Source organism: Podarcis pityusensis (genome assembly GCF_964106645.2).
Source record: "Podarcis pityusensis genome assembly, chromosome: 1".
Taxonomy (NCBI): Eukaryota; Metazoa; Chordata; class Lepidosauria; order Squamata; family Lacertidae; genus Podarcis; species Podarcis pityusensis.
The window spans coordinates 135,011,029-135,038,471 of NC_138028.1; the positions used below are offsets into that span (position 1 = coordinate 135,011,029).

General features: G+C 43.8%; 2 protein-coding genes across 9 annotated transcripts; one reads left to right on the forward strand and one right to left on the reverse strand.

The window, feature by feature from the left end:
- Window positions 1-1,192: 1,192 nt before the first annotated feature.
- POFUT2 (protein O-fucosyltransferase 2) lies at window positions 1,193-12,836 on the reverse strand. Of its 3 annotated transcripts, none has more exons than XM_080998274.1 (9): window positions 12,704-12,836; window positions 8,529-8,779; window positions 7,462-7,606; window positions 6,215-6,322; window positions 5,380-5,449; window positions 4,243-4,368; window positions 3,382-3,562; window positions 2,492-2,615; window positions 1,193-1,694 (listed from the first exon to the last, which is right to left on the reverse strand). In XM_080998274.1, the coding sequence occupies exons 1-9, from the start codon at window positions 12,730-12,732 to the stop codon at window positions 1,541-1,543; spliced, it is 1,188 nt and encodes a 395-aa protein (XP_080854400.1). In that variant the 5' UTR covers window positions 12,733-12,836; the 3' UTR covers window positions 1,193-1,540. The 3 variants fall into 3 exon arrangements, with proteins under 3 accessions (XP_080854400.1, XP_080854399.1, XP_080854398.1); XM_080998273.1 differs by lacking the exon at window positions 12,704-12,836 and adding an exon at window positions 10,773-11,043 and having other exon boundaries at window positions 5,380-5,446; XM_080998272.1 differs by lacking the exon at window positions 12,704-12,836 and adding an exon at window positions 10,773-11,043.
- LOC308473045 (uncharacterized protein) lies at window positions 12,708-26,743 on the forward strand. 6 transcript variants are annotated; one of them, XR_013983870.1, is made up of 11 exons: window positions 12,778-12,842; window positions 12,971-13,060; window positions 15,797-15,864; window positions 16,472-16,514; window positions 17,363-17,458; window positions 17,551-17,620; window positions 18,243-18,761; window positions 19,210-19,295; window positions 19,838-19,883; window positions 25,126-25,237; window positions 26,416-26,743. XR_013983870.1 is itself a non-coding variant. In XM_080998293.1 (7 exons), exons 1-7 carry the CDS (start codon window positions 12,795-12,797, stop codon window positions 18,299-18,301), a joined length of 474 nt encoding a protein of 157 aa, XP_080854419.1. In that variant the 5' UTR covers window positions 12,778-12,794; the 3' UTR covers window positions 18,302-19,203. The 6 variants fall into 6 exon arrangements, 1 of the variants encoding a protein (XP_080854419.1); XR_013983871.1 differs by lacking the exon at window positions 26,416-26,743 and having other exon boundaries at window positions 25,126-25,490; XR_013983869.1 differs by lacking the exons at window positions 12,971-13,060; window positions 26,416-26,743 and having other exon boundaries at window positions 12,708-12,842; window positions 25,126-25,490.
- Window positions 26,744-27,443: the final 700 nt, after the last annotated feature.

Sequence of the window (27,443 nt, forward strand, 5' to 3'; positions counted from 1 at the left end):
TGAAGCACAAACTCTTGATTGGGGAGAAACCCCTGGATTCCTTTTGGGAGGTGGGAAAGGGATGAACGAAAGTTATCCAAATGTCTAAATGAAGCAAGCTTACAAATAAAATGAACACAACTATAATTGGAGCCTGCTGTTGCATTCTAAATATAAAGGACCTAAAATATCAACAAATTGGTTTTTAAAGTATTTTAGGTTTTGCTGCTTAATACCTCAATGTTTCTGCATGATTTGAGCCTTCAAAATAAGTGAACTTTCAAACATATCAAACGTATCTGAAGAAGTGTGCTTGCACACGAAAGCTCATACCAAGAACTAACTTAGTTGGTCTTAAAGGTGCTACTGGAAGGATTTTTTTTATTTCAAACATAATTTCATTCTGCTTTACAATGTAACGGATACCTTGGTCTTCAAAGCAGGTGAAACCTGGTGGTAACCAGTACTGTTCCCATAACTAGAACTTTGTTAAAGCAATACATGAAAAATAGTAGTCTTAATAAATCTGCATAAGGTATCTTTTTTTCTTTTTTAGAAACTGTTACTACTATTATGATGGTCATTTTTCATACAGAATGGTGATTGACATAAGCACATACAAAATGCAGGAAGAATAATGAGTGTAACAAATAAAAATAGTAAAATGAAATGAAATTAGATTAGAGGGGAGGGGAAAACCGGGAGGCAACTGAGTGTGCAGTGCCACATACAATTGATCACAAAAAAGAAAGGTGAGTCAAATTAATTATCGAAAAAGCTCCATATATTTTATCTGTTGAGCAGGGGATTTAGTGGGCTGTGTGGATGAGTTAACAGGAGAAAAACTTAAACCAAGTCAAATAAATGTGGTCTATTTTTGATTAACCATTAACCATTTGTGTATCAGGTGTTCTGACAGTGCAATGCCCCACACTTTTGAGAAGGAGGCTAGTTGGATTTCCAGTGGGAAGCCACTCACAGTTCTAGCATAAACACCAGAGATTTATGCATTAGTATTGGGTCTGGAGGTGTGATAAACCTAATTCCATTTGCAGACGCAATATTAAACAGAGTTGATGGTGGATTATCCATATAACCTCTTTGATTTACCTATGGTAGATCAGTTACCAGACTAACCATACAACTATGTATTTTCTTGCCAGTCCACAGCATGAAGACTTCTTACAGAGTGGCAAGAGGCACACAACTCTCAAAATAAAAAGAAACCTTTATTTCTTGTAAACATAGAAAGCCAAACAGAAAATACCGGTATCTCTTCTGCTTTGAAAATAATACAAACTGATGTTCTGTATCCAGAATAATATTTTAACATCAGAAAATATCATATGATCAATTTTTAAAAGGGAGACATTTTGGTATCTTGTCAGAAGAGCTGCCATTGATAATACTGAGTGAGCTGAATGCACCTGACTTCCGCCATTCATATGTGCTTAGCACCAGAAATTAAAAACCAACATTCAAAATAAATTTATTTCTACAAAAATGATTGTTTAATTGCATTGATAAGCCTAAAGACTACAGTTGCATGGACCAGTATATTTTAATATACAATTTTCCAGTGAGTTGGCTGTTCACAGGTACTCTCTTCATCGCCACAAAATCTGTTGTAAGTTGTTTTGGGATCAAAACCCAGAATCTCTCTTTCCTCATGAATGCGGAAGGAAAATGTTGAGACCGAGGTACCTATAAAATATCTGTGGAGTACAGAAAAAAGTAAGAGAAGTTTCTACTGCACATTCATGATATGGAAATCAGATTTTTAGGCTGCATTCTGACACCAGCTATTGATGTGTCCACAGGGGGCCGTGAGAAGAGTACAAGGTTCATGCAAAGAAACCTCCACTTGACACCAATTGTCAAACTCTCCTCTCTGAAACAGCCATGTTAACTAATTCACAAAGTTAGGGGAAAGTTGGTTGCTTAAAACAGTTGCACTGTAAACCATTTAAGAGCTATGCCTGCTGAGTCAAACACAGACATACGCAGAAATTAACACAGTTAAACCCTGAGCACCTGCAGGTCAAAAGAACCTCAGGCAGCAATGCTGAGAATGTTACACAAATATCGTTACCTGGAAAAGACAGTTCTGGCCTGGATGGGCCGGTGGCTCCACTCAGCAGAAGCCACTTCTGATAAAGCAAATTTTAAAGATGGGTGCCAATCTGAATTTTTTCCTATGCTTTATTTTTGCCTATCAAAGCATGAGTGAAGTTGGCCTAACTTGATATAAAACATAACTCTCAATCAGTGGCATGCGGTCAGTGGACCGGGGGACAACTAGGCCCGTCTCCTAAATGTTCCACCTGTGCCTTCTTCCCAAAGCCTAGGAAGCTTCTGCCCAGCATAGGGAGGGAAGCACAATGCTCGCTCCCCCCAAATCGCCCTCACAAGCTGGCCATAAGCCTCTCTTCATTAGGGCAAGCACATTCGTATGCATGAAGACTGCTCTAATAGAAAAGTAAAACGAAAACAACACACAAACCATAGTCACCTGGCATGTGCACATATCCACTGATCAATAATTGCTATTCCTCCATCTTTGTAGAGTTCCAGCTCCTCCCAATTAGGTTCAAATCTCACCATCTCTGGAAGAAGTCTCTTCAACTCTTCAGTCTCTGAAAAGGGACACTACGTCAGTGGCCTTCAGCTGGTCCCCACTCTAAAGGGGGTCACACTAGAAGCACAACTACCATTTTCTTCCTGCTTATTTAAGTGTTGATGTTTTTAATAAAGAGAAATGGGCACACACGGTAAAAAAAGGGAGTCTAAGGGTGGCCGGAGCTGAAGATCTACTGCGGTAGATCACTGTCCCGTAAAAACATTTAATTCAGGGGCAAGCCATCAGCTCATGAAGCCCTTTCTAGTGGCCTACAAAAGCCTCACACATATTGTCCAAGGTAAAGGTAAAGGGACCCCTGACCATTAGGTCCAGTTGTGGCCAACTCGGGGGTTGCAGTGCTCATCTCGCTTTATTGGCCGAGGGAGCCCGGCGTACAGCTTCCGGGTCATGTGGCCAGCATGACTAAGCCGCTTCTTGCGAACCAGAGCAGAGTATGGAAACATCGTTTACCTTCCCGCCGGAGTGGTACCTATTTATCTACTTGCACTTGGATGTGCTTTTGAACTGCTAGGTTGGCAGGAGCAGGGACCGAGCAACGGGAGCTCAGCCCGTCGCGGGGATTCAAACCGCTGACCTTCTGATCGGCAAGCCCAAGAGGCTTAGTGGTTTAGACCACAGCACCACCCGCGTCCCTATTGTCCAAGGTACTGGAGAACAAATAAATACGCACTGTAGCTGCAGCACCTGCATCTAAGTGAGTAGATTCAGTTTAGAACAAAACATTAAAGTATTGGGGTTTTGTTTTTTTTAAAGCTACATACCCTTCGCAACGGCATCAGTGGCTATAAAGACTCTCTGAAGTTTGTGCAACTTCAAGAGGCTTCGGATGGTCTCCACCGCTCCCTGTATGCTAGGCACGTCATTTCTGTGACCCCAGATGAAGTCTTTGCGCCTGAGGTGGGCTCCCAGATAGGGGCCCCCTATGGCCGTACCCAGCTTTACCTAGCACAGAAGAACCAGTACATGCTGAAACTGAAATAAAATGGCATTGATTCAGTGGGAAAACATCCTGCAGATAAACACATGTTCTCTAGCATTGTTAAAGGAAGAAGTCTAAGAAGCTAACTGGTCGATGCTTAGCAGAACTTTGCAAAGCTCCAAGTCCAGCCTACCAACCATCTATTTTCAGAGTAATAGGCTTTTTGGTGGCACTTTCTGAAAGAAAAAGGTGATACCATCAGCTCTTTTGATTCTGATTACTGTATTTTTAACACCTGCAAGCCACTTGGGGGCTTTTGTTTGGAAAGCAGCAGAAAATGCTGCACCGGGTGACTGGTTGTCTCGCTCCTCTTGAGAAATTCCCAGCAGCTGACCTACTGCCTTATCCTCCTTCCTTTTAATTTTTATTTTAAATCTGAACAGGGAGTGGGCTCTTTCCACATGAAGGGAAGAAGCAGCTCCTTACAAGCAAGGCAGAGTAAGTGGCTCAGTCAAGGCCCCATTCACTGATGAGAACCAGCATTCCCAGAAAAGCCAATGTTCCCTTTCTATAGCACATCCCATCACAGTTTAAAACACACGGGCTCCATTCCTTTATATGACCCTCATATAGACACTCCCAACAGAAATGCAGTTAAAACAGAAAATAGCTAAGTTTAAATATTCAGGCAAACCTATTTTACCTTCATCTTTGTCCAGTCCTCAGAATACTGTGTCCTATCCTTCTCATCAGTAGAATTTAAGAACTTGGTCCTAAACATGTCCCCCACCACACGAAGATGCTTAGCAAAAACCATACTTCGACGAGTCTGCCACAAAAAATAAATAAAATAAAATGATAAAGGATTAAAGTTCTTCCAAGATCTAAAACAAAAATTCTTTAAAGGCACAGTCCCAGTGTTATTTAGCACCACACAGATTAATCCAGATGTATCCAACAACGCCATGTTAACTACTGGAGAAGCAAAATTCAATGGATGGATTTTATACGCATATTACGGAAGCACCCTATAATCCAGTTTCTATGTAATACAGTTGGAAATTTAATTACTGAAAGGATGGGATAGTCACTCTACCAAAACCCTAAAATATTAATCCTGCAGTATTTGAAATACTTCATTCTAGGTGAAGATTTAGAAGCTGTGCTAAATTTGCTCTCTTAGCTTCAGAATGCCTTGCCAAAATCAATTTAAATAAATTAGGATTAGTTGTTCTGGATATGCATATGACCTCAAAACAAGAACTGGCAAGACTACTTCATATAACAGGATATAAAAAACAAAATACCTAAGGATCTCCCTGACGGAAAAAATCCAGGTAAACTGTACAAGTATAAAGAACTAGGACAATGCATTAGCAGCACCAAGTGTGAGAACAGTTTATGGATTAGTTTGGATTATTAAAGGATGGTTTTGGTCAGGTAAGGATAATCTATGATTTGATACAGACTACTGTGGCCTATTTTTGTCATTAGAAGCCATACTGTGGTTGGATAACAGGAAGGTGATGTACTGCAAGGTAACTTAAAAAATGTGTAATGTGATTACAGGAGAAAACAGCATAGGTCTTCCTTCAACGGAATTTTGGTGCATTACCATACCCTTAATTCAAATAATATTCTGGGATCATTTATAAAATAATTGCAGTAAATGTTTACGTTTAAGGCTTTGGTAGTAAGTGGAAGTGCCTAGAAAATGCCAGGTTGTATATATCCTCTTTTCTTAATGGTACCTATGCCATACAAAATGCCTTGAGACGATGTTTGCCAAGGGGCAAAAAATAAGTGGATCATATGGGAAAGACGGCTAGAAAATACTTACATTCCAATAATCTTTGCCACCATAGTGGTCATGAAGAAGATTTTCAGCTCGGTCTAGCATCACTGACCTACTAAAAATGATAAAACCAAGTGTACATTCCCTTGCAAAATAGCTTACATCAATTTATAGTTTAAGGAAGCAGAGAAGTCCATGGATGCACAAAAATGAACACTGCAATTTCTTTTTCGGGGGGTGGGGTGGGTGAAAATTGAGAAAGCTTTCTTAACCCAGAAAATCCTAAACCCAGACAGCTCAACAATTAGCATTCTGTGGAGAAAATGTTGATCACGTACTTTGGGGACACCTTGTTTCTGGCTTGTAACTAAAGACAGGTGGGCACCATCGATAATTTTCCAGTGCTTTGTTTTTCTATATATATTTTTTCTGTTTCGTAAGTTAATTGGTAAGAATGCATGGATGTTGACTGTAAATACAGTATTAGACGAGCTCAGCAGTTAACATTTCATTTCTTTACCAAATGAAAGTAAAATAAAAGGCTACATTAATTTCTCAGTCTAGGATATTATATTTTTTCAAAAGAAAATAAACCTATCCAAATTAGCCAAAGTTTGCATATGGTAATTTGGATTTTCCTCAGTGGAAAATTTCACAGTTCAAGATTTCTTGGGGATGGGAATCATTTACAAACTGAGGGCTTTTATGGATTCCTCCTTCTCTGCCTTAGTGGTGCTGCAATAGGATTCAATGTGAGATTACAAAAAACACAAACCTTCATACTTGTTAAGAGTGAAAGGGGTGGGTTTAAAGCTTGCCTTTCTCTATGCAAAGCAAATATGGAAACATTTGAGACAGAAAATAATAGATTGTGTCTGACCGAGCAGAGATGTTCAAAAGGAGAGGAGCTATGACAGAGGCAGAGCCCTGGACAGATAAACAAGCCACATTCATGCCGCGTGTTTCTTCATAGCCCCAGAACCATCCCCTATAAAACAAGGTGAAAATCATTAATAGATTGGCATATACAATATAACAGAAATTAAAAGAATCTTGCTGATTTGAACACAGTCAAAGAAATCTTTCAGAGTTTTAGCCTGCCTGTCACCCTGCAATTGTTGGTTACCTGTGTGTACTCCTCCTCTGTGATTTCCCCTTTCTTCCACTTCTTATACACACCATTCTTAAATCTCAGCTCATCCGTAAGCTCCTTATGCAGCTGCGCCAATTTCTTTAGATGTCTCACACTTTTCTCTCTTGTTGAAACTGTCTGCATTTGGGGCTTCAATATTTCTGCTTTTAGAAACTCCTATTCATCTTGGACTCCCTTCTCTTTGAGTATTTCTGACCATGGAATTTCACTCATTAGTTCCTTAAACTTTTTGAAATTGGCCTTCTTAAAGTTGAGAGTGCATGTCTGAATGTATTCAGCTTTCCCTTGTATCTGTATCATGAAACCCAGGACACGACCACTTCCTCACAAGTTTCTGAATACTTCCACTTCGTCTTAAAAGCTCCAATTTGTCTTGATTCCCATACTCTCCCCACCAGAGTATTGATATACAGTCATACCTCGGGTTGAATACGCTTCGGGTTGAGTGCGTTCGAGTTGTGCTCCGCAGCAACCTGGAAGTAACGGAGCGCGTTACTTCCGGATTTTGCCGCTTGCGCATAGACGCTCAAAATGACGTCATGTGCAGAAGCGGTGAAAAGCGACGCGCGCAGGCGTGCCATCGCTAGTTACGTTTACCTCTAGATGTGAACGGGGCTCCGGAACGGATCCCATTCGTATCTAGAGGTACCACTGTAGGTAGCAATATGGAACAATAGCAGCACTGGCTATGTTTTTGGACTATTTAAATTTCTGTGCTGTTAACCATTCTGTGTTTTACTGTAAACAGAATGGAAGATGCCCATCTTTAAACATAAATAAATATTTTTCATTTAGGAAGAGCATGCTGATGCAACAATAAGAAAATATTCATTGAACAAGAGAAAAACTGTTTTAATGTTAGAAATTCCAATGAAAGTTTTTTCAGGGGGGACGTTTAGGGACTTGGGGAGAAAATATCTGCATTCTAGGTGCCCAACTGTAATTATAATGCAACTACTATTATAGAAGATTACCTGTAGTATTTATGTTTGTCTGTCGAATACATTAGTTGGTCAATACATGGCCTTTCATCTATTTTCTCCTCCCAAGTCCCATCTTTCCATCCTTCAGCATAACTTTGCAAAACATACACCTGATCAATAAAGGGGCCACCTGACTCTGAATAAGGAACAAAAATCAGCACATGAGTATAACATCTATATGTATTTCATTTTATACAGCAGATATCAAGTGGAGCAACCAGCATTATCTCTAGCTGCATACAGTTACTTCCAAAGTAATTATCTACTGAAACCAGAATGTCAGTTAATAGAAAGGGGGTTTGAGTTGGAGCCCTGTGAATCTGGTAACTGCATCTTCAGAAAAAGACAAATAATCTGGAGAGGATTCGGAAGAGAGCTGCAGGTTATATCAGATGTTTCTATAAAAAGCACCTTTTGATTTTATTAAGTTGGCATGAGCCTCAACCCTGTGCCAATTCAAGAAACGCACTGACACAATCCCCAACAGGTGTCCATCCAGACCGTTCTTAAAAACCTCTAGCGAAAGAGACAACATTACTTCCAAGGCAGTCTGTTTCACTGCCCACAACTCATCCCATCGCAAAATTATTTCTGATGTTCAGCTTAGCTTAAATCCCCTTCCTTATAATTTAAACCATCGCTTCTAGTCCTACCTACAAATCTGCTCCATCATCTGTATGATGCAGCCCTTATGCCAACTGCAAAAATGGGTGCCACATTAACCAAAATCTGTATCTTCTGTTTCTCCAAGCAACTATGGTCATGCCCAAATAAGATATTATTGTTTCATTTAATATTTGCTAAAGGGCATACACATGCAATTGTGCAACAGCTAGCATGTACCTACTAATATATTTTAGCCTTCATAATAGTAGATATCCCTCTACCCCCCGAGAGATAGTAGTGGTGAGAAAGGTAACATATCCTCATTTGGAATTCTACTTTAGAAATGTTATCAATTTCAAACACCTCATTTAACTGAATGCAAGCAGAAAAGCCCACCACAAAACTACTTCAAGACTGCATAGAATACTGATTATTTAATAGTAATATTTTACCTGCAAGAAACTCTTCGTACTCAATAACTGGTATGTTTTTACTGAGGCTGGGAACATCAAAGAATTCAAACCAAGGAATTCGGATCTGATGAATGTCAGGACTCTGCCAGTGATAGAGACGCCCCCAGGGAGGCAGAACCAATACCCAAGCTTCATGTTTCAACAAAGTTTTTATAAGCGAAGCAACTCTTATATAGACATCTCTGCGGAGGTTGAAACCTTCCGGTGGGTTTACATCATACAAAAGATACCTGGAGATAACAAAATAAAGTTACTTGAAAAAGCTAAAGAAAAGTCATGATTGGTAATCTCCAGTGACTTCCTAGTTCTGAATAAGGCAGATACACAGTCAGCTGTGCTTTTGGAGGATACAGAGTTTGGGGTACAATCTTCTCCCCTGGTGAAAAACAGTGGGGACTAAATAGAACAGTGGAGTCATAACCACCATCTGCTTGTGCCAGCCGGAATAGAAGGTGTGGGAGAGCAGGAATTTTCTTATGCAAATCATTCTAATTCAGCCCCCCCCCCCCCCCAGAAAACCTCCATCACTGCCAGTAGTTGGACTGGCTTAGGGTGCAGCAGCAACTTGGCTGACTCATGTCCAACCCCCACCCTCTTTCTTCATAGGTTTATGCCAGCCAAGTTGGGTGGGTAGAACAGGGACCCTTCACTAAGCCAGGATGAACAAGGCACCTGTCTCATCCAAGAGTTTGGATTGCTCTGTTCACCATCTGGGAAGGGAATCTTAGAACAGAAGGAAGACAACTATTCTAAGGGGGAACTTTCCATCCAATCGCTCTCTGCATCTACCCAGTCTACCCAAGTTGGTGTCTACTTACCGTATTTTTCGCTCTATAAGACACACTTTTCCCCTCCTAAAAAGTAAGGGGAAATGTGTGTGCGTCTTACGGAGCAAATGAAGGCTGCACAGCTATCCCTGAAGCCAGGAGAGCGAGAGGAATCAGTGTGCACCGATCCCTCTCGCTCTCCTAGCTTCAGGGATAGCCACGCAAAGCCTCTGGAGCTGCTGTTCTGACTTCGCTTTGCTGGAGAGGCACTGCTCAGAGAGGGAAAGCTGCGCAGCGCCCCTTCAGCAAAGCAGAAGAGAAACGGAGCCCCTTCCATTTCTCCTCCCGCTTTGCTGGAGAAGCGCTGTGCAGAGAGGGAGAGAATTTTTTTTCTTGTTCTCTGCCTCTAAAACTGCGTGCGTCTTATGGTCAGGTGCGTCATGACCTATACTATATTTCCTCTTCTCAACGGTAGAGCACACACTTTGCATGCAGAAATCACAACCCCTGGCATCTCCTGGAAGGGATGGGGAGTCCTGGACAGCTGCTGCCAATCAGTGTCAATAAAGCAGACCTAAGGTGGACCAGAGGTCTGATTTACTTTATGACAGCTTCCTATGTCCTGCTGTTCATATACAGTTGTACCTCTGCTTACTTATCCCTCCAGTTATGTAAATTTTGGGATACATAAGCGGCAAACTGGGAAGTATATTTCCGGGTTTTTGCCAAGCGCGCAGAAGTGGTCTCTCCAGTTGTGAAAACCTCGGGATCGGGCCGGACCTCCGGAATGGATCCCGTCCGCAACTGGAAGGACCACTGTATTCTCATAAGTTTTATAAATAGTAACTGCTGCTTCTAATACTAATTTATTTCTGTTTCCAAAGAGAGGGCAGCTACTGCTTTTTTGTGCCAATCAGAGGAATTTTGCAGTGGGCCCAAATTAGCTGAGTGTTTGCAGAATCTCCTGAATTGTAAGACCCTTTAGCAACTGCCCCTTCCCATCTCGTTTAGGATCATTGCACTGAGTTGGCCCTTCCTAGCTCCAAGCCGGGCTTCAACTTCCCTGCTCAGGATGGGACCCTTTAAACTCTGTTCAACCCGGGAGAACTCGCTGTTCAGATATCCTCTGCTGCCTATAGATACATGAATTTTTTTACTAAAGAACAAAATCTGTTAGATCAGTTTGAGGGTAGATTCCCACGGGAGTCGCTTCGTGTTCGCCTGAGGTACCATAAGAGACGCCGAGTTGACGGCGGGAGCCCGGCGGGGCCGAGGCGGAGAGGCGCCTGCGAGGGGTCCCGACAGGCCCCCTCGCCGGACTCTGGCTGGCGGGGCCGGGCCCGGGGCGAGAGGCGACCAGCAGCGCCCCCCCCCTCCGGCTGCCCTCCCGCCTGGCCTCCCTCGGGCGCCTCCGCGGCCGCCCTGTCCCTCCGGCCCTGGCGAGGCCTTTCCTCACCGTCTCCGGGGCGCGGCGGCGGCGGCGGGCAAGGAGGCTGCGCCGTGTCCCGCGCGGAAGGCGGCCTGGTGGGGCGGCTGGGCGGCGGCGGCGGCGGCGGCGAGCGCGATCAGGACGAGGAGCGGCGGCGGCGGCGGGAGGCCGGGGAGTCGCGGGGCCGCCATGCGCGCCGGGGCGGAGAGGCGCCTTTCGCCCAGCCGGGGAATCCCTCCGAGAAGGAGGCGGCCCCGGAGCTCAGCCGCTCCCGCCTTCTCTCTGCCCCCAGCGCGGACCGGCGTCTGTCGCTCCCGCCCAGAGACCCGCCTGCCGGAGGGCGGGCAGGCCGGCAGGGGCCGTCGCCTGGGGGGCGTCGCGTTTTTGAAAAAGGAAAGAAGATAAGAGTCAGTTGCCCGGCTTGCTTTGACAGAGCCTATTCATTAGCTTTTTGAAGCCTTCTCGTACTGATCAAAGAATAACATTTTGCCTTTGCAACAGCATCTTGTGAGAAAGCAGAGGAAAACTTTAACTGTGGATTTTTAGAAGAGAGAAAAGGAATTTTGGACAGTTTTGAGGCCTAGGGTGACTTCGGGCCTAGGTGGGGCACCTGTCCTCACCTCCTTCAAGAATACAAGATAAAAAACATGAAATACACAAGAAGAACAAGAACAAAACAAACCAAGACCCTGCCCCCCCCCCCGCCTGTGCCCATTCAGCTTGTCTAAAATTTAACCTAGCAAAAGCAGTATTTGGCACCAGAGTGCATCAAAATGTGTATTTTGAGGAAAGGCAGCCGGGTTAACTGGCCCAGCAGAAGCACTGGCAGCCATTTTGCTGCAGCGGCAAACACTGTTTATAGTTTAACCGTGAATCTTTTTTTGCCTCTCTAGCAGAGCAAGAGGAACACTTGTGGGCCCATATGGGCCCTGGCTTTCTCTATGGGGCAGACAGGGAGCAGATGTGGTGGTGGGGGGCTAGTATTATATGACCAATTTAGGATATGACTAGTAACGTGCGCTAATTTCCAAATATTAGAACCAGCAAATCAAAATTCAAGATTCTGCAGGATACAAACTGAGATTTGGATTCTGGATTATTGATTCTGGCTGGTGCCTAATTTCTAACTGTAGCACTAAATTTTGGGTCTCATCAAATTTTATTAATCCAGACCACTGATGATAGTGTTTATGCACTCCTGAATAGTCTTTTATAATTTCCTGTATTCAATCAGTTTATTGCTGTTCTCCATATAGAAGACCCCAAAGTTTCCACTGTAATAAAAATATATAAATTAGCACCAATTACAATTAAAAATCCACGATGGCAGTACAGATTCAGGTGAAAGCGGAGGGTAGGCTAAGCAACTCCTCCAGAGGCCCAGGCGAACAGATTCCCAGAGTCAGGGTGCAATCACCCAGAAAGCGGGTGGGGGGTTGGTGACCATTCTGTAGCTCAGCCTTCCCCCCACCTGCGGCCTTCCTGCTGTGCAGTTTGGGGCTTACGGGAGTTGTGGTCCCCAACATCTGGAGGGCACCCAGTTGGGGAAGGCTGGCTTAGTTTGTCCCAAAATATATAGGAAGGAAAACAGGTCTGGCCTGGCCTGAACTCAAGTCCCCATCAGCACAGGACAAGGCCGCTGCCCAGTTCCAGAAGGGTGAGGGTAGGTGCTTGGCAGAACAGGAATTGTGGTGCGTTTGGGTTTTGACCTGAATGGGCACCTATGCCCTGTCCTCGCGAGATCAAATCGCAGTGCTCAAGAACCGCATCCATAGCTGTCAACCTTCCCTTTTTTTTGCGGGAAATTCCCTTATTCCAGATCCATTTCCCGCTGCTATCCCAGATTGTTAGATATCCCGTAGACTGTCCCCGGGACAGGTGAGGCTGCTGATCCCTTATTTTCAAATCTGAAAGTTGACAGCTATGACCACATCTAGAACACAAGGAACACTGGGCACCTGTGGAATGCGATGACATCAGGTGACATCAAAAGAGGCAATTTAGAAGGTTTTTCTGCTGAGATCAACAGAGGAAGAGGAGCTTAGCAAAATGGCTCATCAGCTGAACCAGATGTGGCGCTCCGGTCTCCGTACAGAGGTAGGTCTGCTCTGCCCTCTGCTTGATCTAGAACACAAGGAACGCATCTAGAACACAAGGAACACTGGGCACTTGTGGAATGCGATGACATCAGGTGACATCAAAAGAGGCAGTTTTTCTGTTTTCAGCAGAGGAAGGCCTTTTGGGCCCACCGTGCTCAGCTCTTTAAGAAGATGGCCCAAGCATCTGGATTCTGGCAGTCCAGCCTCCGCAAAGAGGTAGGTTTGCTCTGCCCTCTGCTTGATCCCCTTTCCATCCTAAGCTCTGCACCATGACCTCCCTCGCCTAGAAGCTCCACACCTGAACCTGCAAGATCCCTTCTCCTTCCCTCTTGTTCCTCTATGGCAGGCTTCTTCCAACTTGGCCCTCCAGATGCTTTTGGCCTACAACTCCCATCATCCCTAGCTAGCAGGACCAGTGGTCAGGGATGATGGGAATTGTAGTCTCTCTCTCTTTTTTTTTAAATGATATTTATTGGGGGGGGATTTTTTTTTTAAGTTACAAAAGAAAAACAAAGTAGAAAAAGAGATACAAATTCAAAATAAGAAAGAAAAAAACAAAAATACACCACACACATTTAAAAACATTTTAAAACAAATCCATTATTCTCAGCTCCTCAACTGTCATTACCCTCTTTCCTTGACCTCCTCCTCCTCCCCTTCCTTGTATCCTGTTTGTTAACTGTCACAGCAAATCCTTTCCATATTTCATAATATTCTGTCATTACATTACCTTAAACTATTTTAATCTTATCTTAGTATAAAAAAAAACATTGAGACTTAAAACTTAAATCTTATTTTTACCAACTTCTCATAACCATAATATTTTTGCATAATTCTTTAAACATTTTTACTAAAGCCAAGTAATTTCATTCCAACATTTTTCTAACATTCATCAATTTTATAAAACAGTCCTAGTAGTAAAAAAGAGAAATAAAAACAAATCCAATCTTCATCCAGCGTCCCTTCCTCCTGGTCCCGGGTTTTGTCAGTCCTTATTATCCCATCGATCTAGCGCATTAACCTGGTAATCTTATATCTGAGGCCCTTAAGTCCCTTCCATGTCCCTTCCGCGGCTCTTCTTCATATTTATAGCTGTATTTTCCTTTGTCTCCTGCTCCTTTCGCTCGTGGGAACTCCAACTTAGCAATATTTTTGACCCATCTCGACAGATCAGCCCCTTTTCCATAATCAACACTAAATTCCATGTGGTATTTAAAAACATGTTTCAAAATCCCTCCAAAATTAAGAGCCCCCACAATCCCAAACATCTCACGGCCCATTGCCAGACTTGAAAAGTCCAAACATCCCTGCATAGGAGGGTCTATCCAACCCCCCATTTCCAAACCAAACCAAACTTTTTCTTTCCAAGTCTGGCTTTTTCCAAGTTCATTTGTCAAATCCGAAAGCTCATATTCCTGTAGGGCCTGTTCTGTCAGGACACACTCCTGATTTAATTCCTGGGTGGGCTCCACATATTTTCCCACTGCCTGTTCAAAATTTCTAATCGAATCAGCCATCAAATTCGTCTTCTCATTGTTCCAGTAGGGCATTTGTTTTATAGAAAGCACACAAGAGAGTTTCTGAATACATTGTCCTGAAGGTCAGATGTCTATTCCCACGATTGTAATCTGTAACAGGTGCCAGCTCCCAGGAGTTGGTTACAGTTTCACAGTCTCCCTCTAGGGGGAAAACTTCTGTTTAATCTTTCTTTTAAAGACAAGTCTAGCAACAGAGTTTCCTTTTTTCAGATATTTTGTCAATATTTGTTCCTTTAAGGTGCGAAAGGAAACAATGGAATCACCATGTTCCTCTTCTTTTAGCTATCTGTCAAAAGTGCTTGTTTCTGGTCAATGAGCTTCAAACGTCAGTCCTGACACCCCGCTCCAGGATCAGGACGGTGGAAAGTTACTTTACTTTAAACTCACTTCTGCAGGTTTAAACAGTCCAGAAAAGATCCCCCTTCTACTCCTGCTGCCGAAGGGGGGTTCAACAATTTTAAATGATGAAAGCCAATCCTTTAGAGGCGATTTTCTGAGCTCTAGTTTACGTTGTCTTTGCTTTATTCTGTCTACAAAGAAACGGAAGGCTGACTTCCTGTTTAGACCTTCCCGTTTCAGTACCAAATTGAAGTAAAATTTTTAAGTCCAATTCCTTTCTGCTCGCAAGTCCTTATTTAAAGTCCAATTGTTCAAAGTTTAAGTACTCACGGGTGCTTATTTTAGAAGCCAATTTGTCCCAGGAAAAAGGCAGCGCTCTCCGGCAACAGCTGTGTGGCTTCGCTCCACGGAAATAGCAGTTGACTCACAGCACCGCGCCACTTTCCCCTCTTCGCTTCAGAGCCCGTTAGTGGGTTCCTTTGCGGGTTGGGGGGGCACTAAGGGTGCCCGCCGAGTCCCATGGTCACAGGCTTCATCTGCCTGTGATTTTTAAAAGGGTCCCCGCTTCGCCGTAGCGGAGAAGACCCGTTTCGCGCGGAGCTAGTCCCTCCAATTCAGAGGGAGTCCGCCATTGCCGATGGCGCCACCCCGGAAGTCGGGAATTGTAGTCTCAAAACAGCTGCGGGAGAGGCAGAAGACTGACGCAAGTCCCATGCTCCTGTCTCAGGCTGCACGAAACCTGCAGGCGCCTAAGCCACCACGTCACTCCTCAAACGCCCGAGCCTTAAGAATGGCACTTTTTGCAACCATCCGAATAAGCTTCTAGGTCCAGTTAAGCACACCACGAGTCACAGCTGGGGGGGGGAGGCAGCAGGGGAACCTTTTCGGGAGAGGCGCCTGCGCGCGCCCAGAGTGCCGCCTGGGATTTGTCACCCCTCCTAGTGGTGGCACCCGGGGCGTGGCGCCGCTACCGCACCCCCATCGCTACGCCTCTGCCAAGAAGCATTTCTTCTAGAATCCAGAAGAGATGGATGTTGATGGAAAAAGCTGACAATTCCTTCTTTTTTTATAACAGATGAAAAAAAATATGGAGCCAGTGAAACACCAGTTGTCCCCGGCCAGATTTCCCCACTTGCCTCACATGTAAGTTTTCCTGCTTTTGAAACAAAAAAATTCCTTCCAGTAGCACCTTAGAGAGCAACTAAGTTTGGTCTTGGTATGAGCTTTCATGTGCATGCACACTTCTTCAGATACACTGAAACAGAAGTCACCAGACCCTGTTTGATGTTGTTGGGGCCAGTAATGGTGTTGGAATCAATGGATATGGGACAATTCTTTATAAGAGGAAGAAAAGCGATTTATTCAGATCAAAAGGCAAAATTAATAGTAAAGAATGTGCTAACAGAAAATATTGAAATTACGAAAGGTACAAGACAAGGGTGTCCTCTGTCACCATCATTATTCATAACAGTACTGGAAGTCCCCTAAAGAGAACCATTGCCAAATGTATGAAATATCAATGAAATATTCAAAGAAGATTTAAAGAAAAATGGATTTGGTTATACTAAATCGAAATTTGAAATGTATAAATTTCTGGTGGTATGGCATGTGAAAGATGAAGAGGTCAAGTCGGTGATGATACATTGGGATAATGATTTTGGCTATAATATACAGCTAGAAGACTGGGAAAAATTATGGAAACTAGGAATAATATATAAAGAGTTTGATATATAATCTTGATCTTTTGCAGATACGTAGTGGGGAAGAGTCTCGCAAGTGAGGCAGAATTGGAAGTAAGTATTTGTTATCTATAGCTTTGGAAGTGGATATAGGCTGTAGGGTTAAAACTAGAAGATAGGGTATTTTAAAATATTTGTAAGTGATAAAATGTGAAGTTATTTTAAGTGTGATTAAAAAAAAAAGATGGTTAGAAATTATGATATATGTAAACTGCTAAAGATGAAGTAAAATGAAAATCAGATAGGGGGGACTTGGGGAAGCCCACTTAACAATGTTTAGAAAAATAAGGATATGACAAGAATTTGTTTGTATTGTTTGTTTTTCTGTTTGTGTTTTTTATTTTTTATTTGTGTTATAAAATGAATAATTTTTTTTGAAAAAGAAGAAGAAAATATTCAAAGAAGAAATAACAAAGGATTATAAACGTAATCCTAGATAAACCACCAACTCTGTGCAGGGAAGAGCTAGACAGCCGGCTGTGTTCATTGCCTTTAGAAACCTTTGCAACTAGGAGTTTAAACATTTCCCACATTGACAATACTCCCGTTTTGAAAAACAAAACAAGAAAACTGCATGTAGATTGTTACTTCTATTACTTTCCTTGTACTACCTGCTTTAATAGATCAAGGCACACTATTACTGAAATGTATTCAGAATTCACATGTTGCAATGAATCATTTTATTATTATTACGAATGAGTAAGGCCATCCAAACTGCAGAGTCTGGCATGCCTTGGGACAGAAGTGTATTTTAGGAATTAGCTTCCACACACAAATACTTCAGGTCTGCTCTGCTCTGAAAATCATTTATTTAAAGCTACGACCCATCCTGGTGGTAGCAATAGGTTAAAAGATATTTAGCAAGAGCAAGAACCACATTCATTTTCCTTTTTTACTTTCAGGAAAGAAAATACAGATTCCCACGAATTGTGACTTCAGCAGAAGTGTTAGAGGTCGAAGGAAGGAAGATTGACCTACTTTGGGAAAGGGCGCTGATGGTGAGTCACATACAGTCATACCTCAAGATGAATATGCTTCAGGTTAAGCATTTTCGGGTTGCGTTCTCCCCCCACCATTTTGTTTCCAACAGCTCCCCCACCAGCTAAAAGAGAAGATCCCTCCCCCTCTGTGTGGGAAAGATTGTCAAAACCTAAAAGGAGGTACAAATAGGGTAAATCTCTAGAGTTTGTTTAATTTTGTCCTGGCTGGGAGGGGAGGGGAGTGCTGCTGCTCTGTCGCAGTGGCTGCTTGGGCGAAGGCGTGAGATGAGGGACCTTGAAGTTGCCCATCAGCAGTTAGCACCTGCCTAGGGAACTGAGCATGCAGAGGGGCCACCAGCCACAGACTTTGCACGACAGCAGATGCGTTTCTGTTTCAGGGACTCCCCTCCCAGCTTAGGCAAGGGCATATCGTGCACTGAGCTCGTAGCTATTCAAGATACCTTAATATGCACTGCTACCAGCTGAATAGTGTTCCATTTTCTCTTTCTTTTTCTTGACTTTAAGAAATTAGCCTTCCCCTAAATAAATTTGGTAGGTGGAAACAGATCCATCCTACAGCCATTTCTTAGCTCAGGTTTAAAACATATGGGGATATGAATAATGAGTTAAAAGAATACTGTTTTGGAGGGGCCAAAAGGCAGGGGACTTAGTGGGCATGGCGGGCTCCTCCAACAGACAGACAGGTTTATGCTTTAATCTGATCAATTAACATTAGGAATGCTATGCTAATAATTAAAGTACGGTGGATTCATTCTAAGTCATGTCCATGCTTGCCTTTCAGATTTCTACCGAAGGAAGAAAAAGGGGAAAAAACAACAACAAAGAAGAACAAAGAACTAACCACCATTGAACTCCTTCCCTCCTCCTACCAAGAAAATAGAAAGATTGAACCCCTCCCCTCCTCCTTCCACTCCGGATATGTCCTTTCCTTCCTGCCCCCCCTTCTCCTATAATTTGCCCCCCACCGCCAAGCCCTACAGTCCTCTGTTTGAAGGCTATGGCTTACCAGCCTGGCGGCTTGCCGTGTGCCAAGCTTGCTGCTGCCCTGTGGCGCTGGGAGGGGAGGAGGGCGCTGCTGCTCTGTCGCAGCCGCTGCTTGGGCGAAGACGTGAGATGAGGGGCCTTGAAGTTGCCCATCAGCGCTTAGCACCTGCATAGGACATGGAGCCTCCACCTGCTGCTAAACCGGTTCAAGAGCTAGGCCTGATTATAGGCTGAAGCCAGACTAGTTCCTGTCCAGATGTGCCCCACATTCCCATTGCCTGGGCCAAGTGTGGCACGCAGCACAAGAGAGGACGAGGTAAAATGAAGCAGACAGGTAACGGTGCTCTTTCCTTTTCTTACTTTTCAGCCTGAGGAGAACTACTTCCCGCACTGGAAGTCCCCAGGCTTGGGAACCCAGCATGCTGTTAATCAGAACAACTGAGCAAGGAAGAGGGAGGAGGAGTGGAAGGGGACAAACCTCCTTCTTGACACTCCCATGCCAGCTGCTCCCTGACACTTGCCAAGGAAAGGAAAGGGGCTGGGGTGAAGGCTTGGTGGAATGGTGGGTTGATCTGAAAGCAGGAAAGGATTTGGCACAATGCAAGGCCGCTAGGAATCAGCTCAACCCCCCAAGCAACTAGACCATGAGAACCTAGCACTGCATTTGCCACCATGCTTGAAGCCAGGCAGGTCTTCTCCAGTTTTAGAGTCAGAGATGAGATAATTGGGCAGGGGGGATGTTCAATTTCCTTTTTTTCTTTCAGGAGAGAATGTGCCAATAGTTACGTCAGAGGAAATATTAGAGATACAAGGGGGGGAAATAGACATCATGTTTGAAATTGCCAAAATGGTGAGTCACATACGTCTATAAGATAAGGTTTTTTTCTTAGAAATTAATGTAAAAAAATAGGGGGACGTGGGATTGGTTGCTGCCATGAGCAGGAGATTTATAGTCAAATGCATATGCTCAATAAGTTATGGCAATACCAGTTAGTTATGGTGATGCTAAAAATATATTTCTGTGTACTGCGTTCTGAGACAAAGAAACAGGCAGAATGAATTCTCTTAAATGAGGCTTTCCCCCTTTCTTCCTAAAGCCTTAGGATTAAATGCAAATGACATGTGTTTACATTTCCGGTGTTTTAATAATTCTGAAGCTGTGATCTATTAAAGCTGAAATGTCTAGGTAAAAAAATAAGTCAGATGGATTGATTCTATGATTCCAGTTCCATGGAAATTACTTGAGGCCATATTTCTTCTATTTTAATTATTATATTATATTTTTCATATGTGCCCATCCAACTGGGTTGCCCCAGCGACACTGGGCAGCTCCCATCAAAATATTAATAACACAATGAACCGTCAAATTACCCTATTGCTCTTTTTCTATAGGAAATGAGAAAGGAGACAAAAGAACGGCCTCCAAAAGAAGCACCAGGTAAGGTACCTTCTTGTATCAGGAAGAACTGCATTGTGATCTACAGTGGAACCTCGGAAGCTGAATGTTTTGGCTCCCAAACTCTGAAAAACCAGAAATGCTTCCGTTTTCAAACGTGCCTCGAGGCATCTTTCTCTTTCTGAATGGAGCTTGCTGACCACCCCATTGAATCCCAGTTTTCGAACACTTTGGAAGCTGAACAGGCTTCCGGAAAGCATTAAGTTTGACAATCGAGGTTACTGTACGTGGTTGTGGTGTTTGTACGGAGCCCCCAGTCATCTCACGGACTATTGACCCGTACACCACTAATCCGCTGCCACCAACCAGGCCTTCCCCAGTAAATCACTTAGTCTCAGTCAGGTTCTCAAGTTAACAAAGAAGAGTGTAGTTTATTTCAGACACAAACAAACTTGAACTGCATTCCAAACGTTGTTACTCTTTAGCTTCTTAGTCTTGTTTTATCCTGTCTCTGTCTCTTCTATCTCTCCTCACACAAGAACCCACTGCACTAACTGTCTCTCTGTTTCCAACTGCCTGCCAACTGCTCCTCCAACTGCCTTTCCCAACCAACCAACCCACTAAAACCAACCAACTACCCACCAACAACTAACTCAAACCTCAGGCTAAGCCCTTTTATATGCAGGTAGGCTCCGCCTCTGGCTTTCCTATTGGTTTTCATATTAACTCTTCTTCTCCCCTGCTTTATTATTCCTCCACCCACCATATCTCCAAGGTACTTGATTTCTGAGTCCCCGGTCTGACATTTACGAGCCTTAATGGTCCAGCCCGCCTCTTTAATTCTTTGTAGCACTAACTCTAGGGGCTCTTTGTGTTCAGACCAGGTTTGACTAAAAATTGCAATATCATCCAGCTAAGCTACTGTAAACTCCCTTAATCCATGCAGGATCTTATCCACTAGCCTTTGAAAGGTCGCTGGCACATTTTTTAGCCCAAAGGCCATCACTTTAAACTCATATAATCCTAGGGGACTTTTCCTGGTCCCCAGGATACATTTTTACTTGATAATAGCCTTTTGTCAAGTCTAGACAGATAATGAAATGGCACCTGCCTATGGTCTCAATTAGGTCATCTAAGCTGGGCATTGGATAGGCATCCGCCTTAGTGACGTGATTTAACTTTTGGTAGTCAGCACAAAATCTTATCGAGCGATCAGGTTTGTCTACCAGCACTGCCCAGGGACTCTCTGAGGGGGTTATGATCCCTGCCTTCAGCATCTCCTGCACCTCGTTGTGGACTCTATCCATGTTATCCAATAAGGGGTCACTACAATGGGTTTAGCATCCCCAGTGTCTATGTGATGGACCACTCCCTTTGCTATTCCAGAGATGGCTTTGTATTTTTGTAGGGTACTTCCTTCCTCCTCCCGCTGTGATTGGGTTAATAAAGGGGCTAGATTCACTTCTTTCTGATTACAGCGTTGCTCCCCTCTCCCTTCCCAGCACAGTATGTCATCTGTTTCTTCTGGGTCCTCTCCTATAGCATATAGAGCCCAGCTTCCTGTTCTCTGGTAGGGTTTTAGCATGTTCACGTGAACCACTTTGCGCCCTTCATCCCCCTGCTGGATAATGTAGTTCACATAATTCATTTTGGACACAATCTTGTACTGTCCCTTCCCAGGCTAATTGCAATTTATTTCCCTTTATTGGCCTTAGCAGCAACACTTCATCTTCTGGCCCAAAGGTTCTCTCTCTGGCCTTTTTATCATACCAGATTTTTTGCTTTGACTGGGTGGCTTTTAAATTTTCTCCTTCTATTTCTAAGGAACGGCGTAAAATGTTTTGCAGTTTGTACAGATATTCCATCACTGAATCTGGATCACTATCTGAGTGATCCTCCCAATTCATTTGGAGTAGATCTAAAGGTTCTTTGACCTTGCGCCCTAGTAAAAGTTCAAATGGACTGTACCCGGTACTCTCTTGTGGAATGTCTCTGTATGCGTACAAGAGGGGTTGTAATTTGCAGTCCTAGTCATTAGGGTTTTCTGCTACATAGGTTTTGATCATACAGATCAAAGTTCCATTAAACTTCTCAACCAATCCATTAGTCTCTGGATGGTACGGTGTGGAAGTTATATTTGTGATGCCACACGCTTCCCACAATCTTTTCATGAGCCGGGATGTAAATGAGGTGCCTAGGTCCGTGACCAACTCACTTGCAAACCCCAGGCGACTCATGTAATTAATCAACGCATCTGCTACTGTCTCAGTTTCAATATTTCTTAATGGGATCGCTTCTGGATATCGGGTTGCAAAATCTATGATGGTCAGGATATATTTATTGCCGCGTTTCGTGGCTCTTGGCAATGGCCCTACTAGGTCAAGCCCCAACCTTTGAAATGGGTCCTGCCCTGTACCTCGTCTTTGGCAAATATCACATGCCTGGCAATATAGCTTGATTTGTTTCCCCATGCCTGGCCAGTAGAAGTTCTGCGCAACCCTTCGTTTAGTGCGCATTATTCCCATGTGTGCACCAAAAATGCTATTATGGGCTTGTTGCAAAATCTTTTCTCTATAGATATGGGGGATTACCAGTTGTTTACGGATTCCTCCTCCCCCTCTATACGGTGTGGCAAGGAGTTCCCTATACAACAGCCCGTTTTCTTCACAGAATCTCTCTGGGCATTCGGGGTTAAAGGGGCGGCAGACTTAGCTGCCTCAAAACAACTGCTTAAGCCAACATCCCCTTTTTGCTCCTTAGCAAAACTAGCCTTATGGGTGTTTTTAAAAGGAACTATAACAGCTTCAGTTTCTGCTCCGCCCAAGCCTTCCAAGAGAGGTTTCCCAGCCATGCCTCCACTGACAACTGTTTCAGTTTCCTCAGTAGTGGGTGATTCTTGGCCCCCCTTTGAGCAAGTAACTACAAATGCACTCTTAACATGCTCTAGGAGATCCCAGCCGATAAGAACTGCTGCTGGAACTTCCTCAGAAATGGCTGCCTGCCACTTCCCAGACCAATCACGGAAGTTAATATCCACTTCAGCTACTTTTAGGATCACTGGTTCTTTGGCAATTCCTTTTAATTTTATTGGTTTCTCAGGTATTAATTTAGTGGTGGAAATTATGTCCGGATGGACGATTGTAATCTGTGATCTGGTGTCTCTTAACCCAAGATACTTTTTATCATCAACCCAGATGTTTTCCCCAGCATTTCTCAAGAGGAAACTATCCTGTTTAATCAACTAACATTGCACCACACGTGCCTCAAAATTTTCCTCAGGCTCAGGCCTAGCTAAAACCTCGGTTTCCCTGGCAACCTGCCTAGCCTCTTCTTGCTCCACTGAGTGGATACAATAAGTCTGTTTTTGAGAACCAGAATTCAGTTTTGCCCTTTCCATCCCCGCAGTCCAAACTCCTGTCGCCTAATTTACCAGACTCCAGCACTTTATTTCCCTGTACCCAGTATAATTAGTTTTATTTCCTTTTCCCTCAGTGGGCCTTGTTAGTCAGGGCCTTGTCAGCTGGACTTTTAGTTCGTGGCATATTTCCCTTATTTGTCACTGAGGTAGGGCTTTCCTTGGCACATTGAAATTTGTTTTTGGGGCACTCCCACACTTTCCCGCCAAATTTCGGACCATCAAATCCATGGTCTCTAATTTCATTAATTTGGTCAGCTAAAGTGGCTGCCTCCTGTATAGTTTTGGGATGTCGTTCTTTTACCAGATATTTCAATTTCTCGTTGATGGTTGTATAAAACTGTTCAAGCGCCATAATCTCCCTGATCTTCTGAACTGAATTGGCACCCTCCTGCTCTAGCCACTTTGTGAGGTAATTTGAAATTTTGGCTTCAAGTTGAGCAAACGTTTCTTCCCTCACTTTTGTCACACTCCTGAACTTCTTTCTGAACTGTTCTGAGGTTATTCCAAATCAGGTGTAAATTAATTGTTTAAACATGTCAGAATTTCTAGACTGATCTTCTGGCATTTGCACATATATTTCAGCTAAGGTTCCACTAATTCTAGCCCTTAATATTATCATTTTTTCCTCATCTTTTACTTGGAAATCTTTGCATGCTCTTTCAAATGAGACGATAAAAGCCTCCGGATTATCCTTCTCTTTGAATTCGGGAAAACGCTTGAGGTCTATCTTAACCTGGCTTTGATCATTTGTGCTATTATTTTTATTTTGGTTTTCCACAGATGCCAATTCCATTTTCCGCATTTCTAACTGAAATTGCATCTCTTTTCCCCTCAGACAGTACTGCTCCCTTTCTTGTTCAGCTTTAAGTTTATCTCTTTCTTGTTCAGCCTTAATTTTTTCTCTCTCTAATTTAAATTTGTATTCCTGTTCCAACTTCCATTTTTCAAATTCTAAAGAGAGTCTAGGCTCTACTACCTCAGAATGAATTTCTGATATCTCCTCTAAACTCTGCCCTTCTCCCTGAGGATTCCCATTTTCCTCTCCCTCGGAGCTTTCATAGGTTGGTTCCCTCACAGGGTTTCTTGACTTTTTCGGTGGCATATTGAGCACTTGTGGTCTGACAGCGTAATAGAGTCAGTTGAGAGATTCCCCCCCTCCAAGTTATTCTTTCTGGCTAGGTTTTCTTTTGGACTTTGGCCTTGAAGCCTTGCACTGGGTCTTCACACTGGTCCTGCACAGACACTTCCTCCAACCACAAGTCCGATACCTCTGCCAAAATAACCTCACTCCCAGATCCAACTTCCCCTTCATGAGCGTATAAATCAATCCCGCCACGGGCATATAAATCTATCCCACCACGGGGGTATTTATTTCTCCCACCACGGGCGTATTCTTTTATTCCACCACAGGCGTATTTATTTATCCCGCCGTTGCCGCCAATTTTGTGGCGTTCGTACGGAGCCCCCTGGTCGTCTCACGGACTATTGACCCGTACACTAACCAGGTCCTCCCCGGTAAAATCACTTCAGTCTCAGTCAGGTTCTCAAGTTAATAAAGAAGAGTGTATTTTATTTCAGACACAAACTTTTACGGCATTCCAAACATTGTTACTCTTTACTTTCTTAGTCTTATTTTCCTCTCTCTATCTCTTCTCCCTCCCCTCACTCAAGAACCCACTGCCCTAACTGTCTCTCTATTCCCAACTGCCTGCCAACTGCTTCTCCAACTGCCTTTCCCAACCAACCAACTGCCCACCAATAACTCTAACAAACCTCAGGCTAAGCCCTTTTATACATGTAGGCTCCGCCTCCAGCTTTCCTATTGGTCTACGTTTTTAACCCTTTCTTTTTCACCTGTACATACAGGCTCTAAATGAACGGGCAAACGTCACAAAGTTGGACAACCGAGGTGTTCAGCATTTTGCAGCAGATTTTCAATTGTTATTGGTTTTCTGTACTGTTTAAACCAGATCAAAATGTAAGTCTGTAGGTAGAGATTTTAAGTATTTATTGGTACAACTAAGTTGACAAATTGATGTTACTGTAAAGCCATGCATTCTATTAAGTCTTGTTTGCTTGAAAAACTAGAATATTTTTGAAGTGCACGTGGCTTGTTGTGTATTTTGTGATTTACCTTTTTTAAACCAAGATTCACCAAGATGTACTTTAATTCAGGGCATAATAAAGTTAAACATTTTTGGAACAATCTTCCCATTTAAAACACTGTAATCCTTTTGACAAATAAACTAAATATAATGAAATGCCGATGCTGCTTTTACTGGTCCATCATATTGTTACATTTCTATTACCAATCTTATCTGACCTCAGTCTCCTTCAGTTTCTTTACATTCTTCTCTCTCTCTGTCCCATCAACAAATGTACCTTAAGAAAAGCATGCAGCAAGCAATGATATGCAGAAGCAGATATTTAGCATGATTAATTAATTCTACTAAGCACAAATAATTGATGTTTCCAGTTGATGTTCTAAACTTCCCTGGGGAGAGTCTACCTATTGCAGAAGGCGAGCCAGGAAAGGGTGGAAACAGGACCCTCTCCGCACCTTCCTCCTCTTCTTCCTTTCGGGTCAGCCTTCCGCTAGGCTGGGCCAGGCTGCGCCACTTCTCCCAACGCCTTTCAGGTTGCCTTGCCAGCCTCCTTGCCAGCAGTGGTGGAGGAAGGGGGGCGGGGGGGTCGCCCCGGGTGTCATCCCTGGGGGGGGGGTGACATTCGGTGCACCATTGCTCCCGACTGGAGGAGGCAGGCAGGCAGGCGAGCGAACAATGGAGGCGGGTGGGAAGGGGAGAGGAAGGAAGCGGGATCAGTGGGTGCGCCTTTCATTCGGCCTGGAAGATGAGCACCTACAGCTGGACTGTCAAGTGGATTTAAAGGGTCACTTTGGGGGCGGCGCTGCAAATGCAGTATGTTGACACAGACCTACTGGATTTAATAACGCTCCTCAGTGAAGGCGTACCTATATCTGATTGAAGCCGCCTAAAGATTAATATTTTCTATATTCAAGGCAGATTAATTCCCTAAGCACAAAGGACACGTACTGAAAATTGGAATTTCATACTCCCTTGCAAGAAATTGTGGCACTACATAACCACGGCTGGCTGCACCATTGTAACATGCGATCTCTGTCTCTTTCGCACACAGACACAAGACACCACTCCCGAGAAAGTGGTTTATCTAGACTTGTCTGCTCAAAAGGAAGTCCCATTGTGTTGGGGACCTGGAAGGAGAGAAACAAAAGCTCCCTCAACTCAGGACCCAAACCCTGGAAGACACAGGAGGAGAGGTGGGGTGTGAGGGAAGCGGCGCTTAAAAAGGGAAGAAAATGGTTGCTGCCTTTCTCTCTATCTGAGCTGGCTCCCTGCCTGTTACGTTACGTGCGGGGAAACCGTGTGGGGTTCCTCTCTGTGTAAATCTTCATGCTGTGCCTGCACACGCCTTCTTACACTCAGGTATTCATGGGTTTCTTTTCCTGAGTTTTTGAAGTTGCAAACAAATTAACAGGGCGACTTTCCTCCTCTCCCTCTCTCTCTCTCTCTCTCTCTCTCTCTCTCTCTCTCTCTCTCTGCCCCCTCCCACCTTTCCACATCTTCCTGATTAACTTTAAATCCTTTCTCACATGGAAAGACACCTTTGGGAAGCGATTTTGCCCTTTCGGATCCTTCCCCCTAGAATTATAGTACAGTCATACCTCGGGATAGATACGCTTCAGGTTGAGCACGTTCGGGTTGCACTCTGCGGCAACCCGGAAGTAAAGGAGCGCGTTACTTCCAGGTTTCGCCGCTCGCGCATACTCAGACGGTCAAAATGATGTCATGCGCATGTGCAGAAGCGGCGAAACGTGACCTGTGCACGTGCAGACACGCTGTCGCGTCTTAGGTTATGTTCAGGATGTGAACAGGGCTCCAGAATGGATCCCATTTGCATCCCGAGGTACCACTGTATTGTAGAGTTGGAAGGGACCCTGTTGAGGATCTAGTCCAGGCACGTCCAACTCACAAGAGACTACGATCTACTCCCAATATAAAAATTCTGGAAGTTATTTACCCATGAAGTTGTTGAGATTGGGGGGGGGGGGGCAGAGCACAAGTTTTTGAGCTTTTTTAGTGTGGGGGGGGGAAACGCTCACATTAAACGACGATGCAGCAGTAACGACTACTTCTGTTTTCTAA

Coding starts and splice junctions, on each gene's coding strand:
- LOC308473045 (XM_080998293.1), top strand. CDS start 12,795: ATGGCTCATCAGCTGAACCAGATGTGGCGCTCCGGTCTCCGTACAGAG. Junction 16,515..17,362: donor CAAGTGAGGCAGAATTGGAA/GTAAGTATTTGT, acceptor TTTTACTTTCAG/GAAAGAAAATACAGATTCCC. Junction 17,621..18,242: donor TTGTCAAAACCTAAAAGGAG/GTACAAATAGGG, acceptor CTTGCCTTTCAG/ATTTCTACCGAAGGAAGAAA.
- POFUT2 (XM_080998272.1), bottom strand. CDS start 10,936: ATGGCGGCCCCGCGACTCCCCGGCCTCCCGCCGCCGCCGCCGCTCCTC. Junction 3,563..4,242: donor AGGACTGGACAAAGATGAAG/GTAAAATAGGTT, acceptor CTTCTGTGCTAG/GTAAAGCTGGGTACGGCCAT. Junction 1,695..2,491: donor TGGATATGTGCACATGCCAG/GTGACTATGGTT, acceptor TGTACTCCACAG/ATATTTTATAGGTACCTCGG.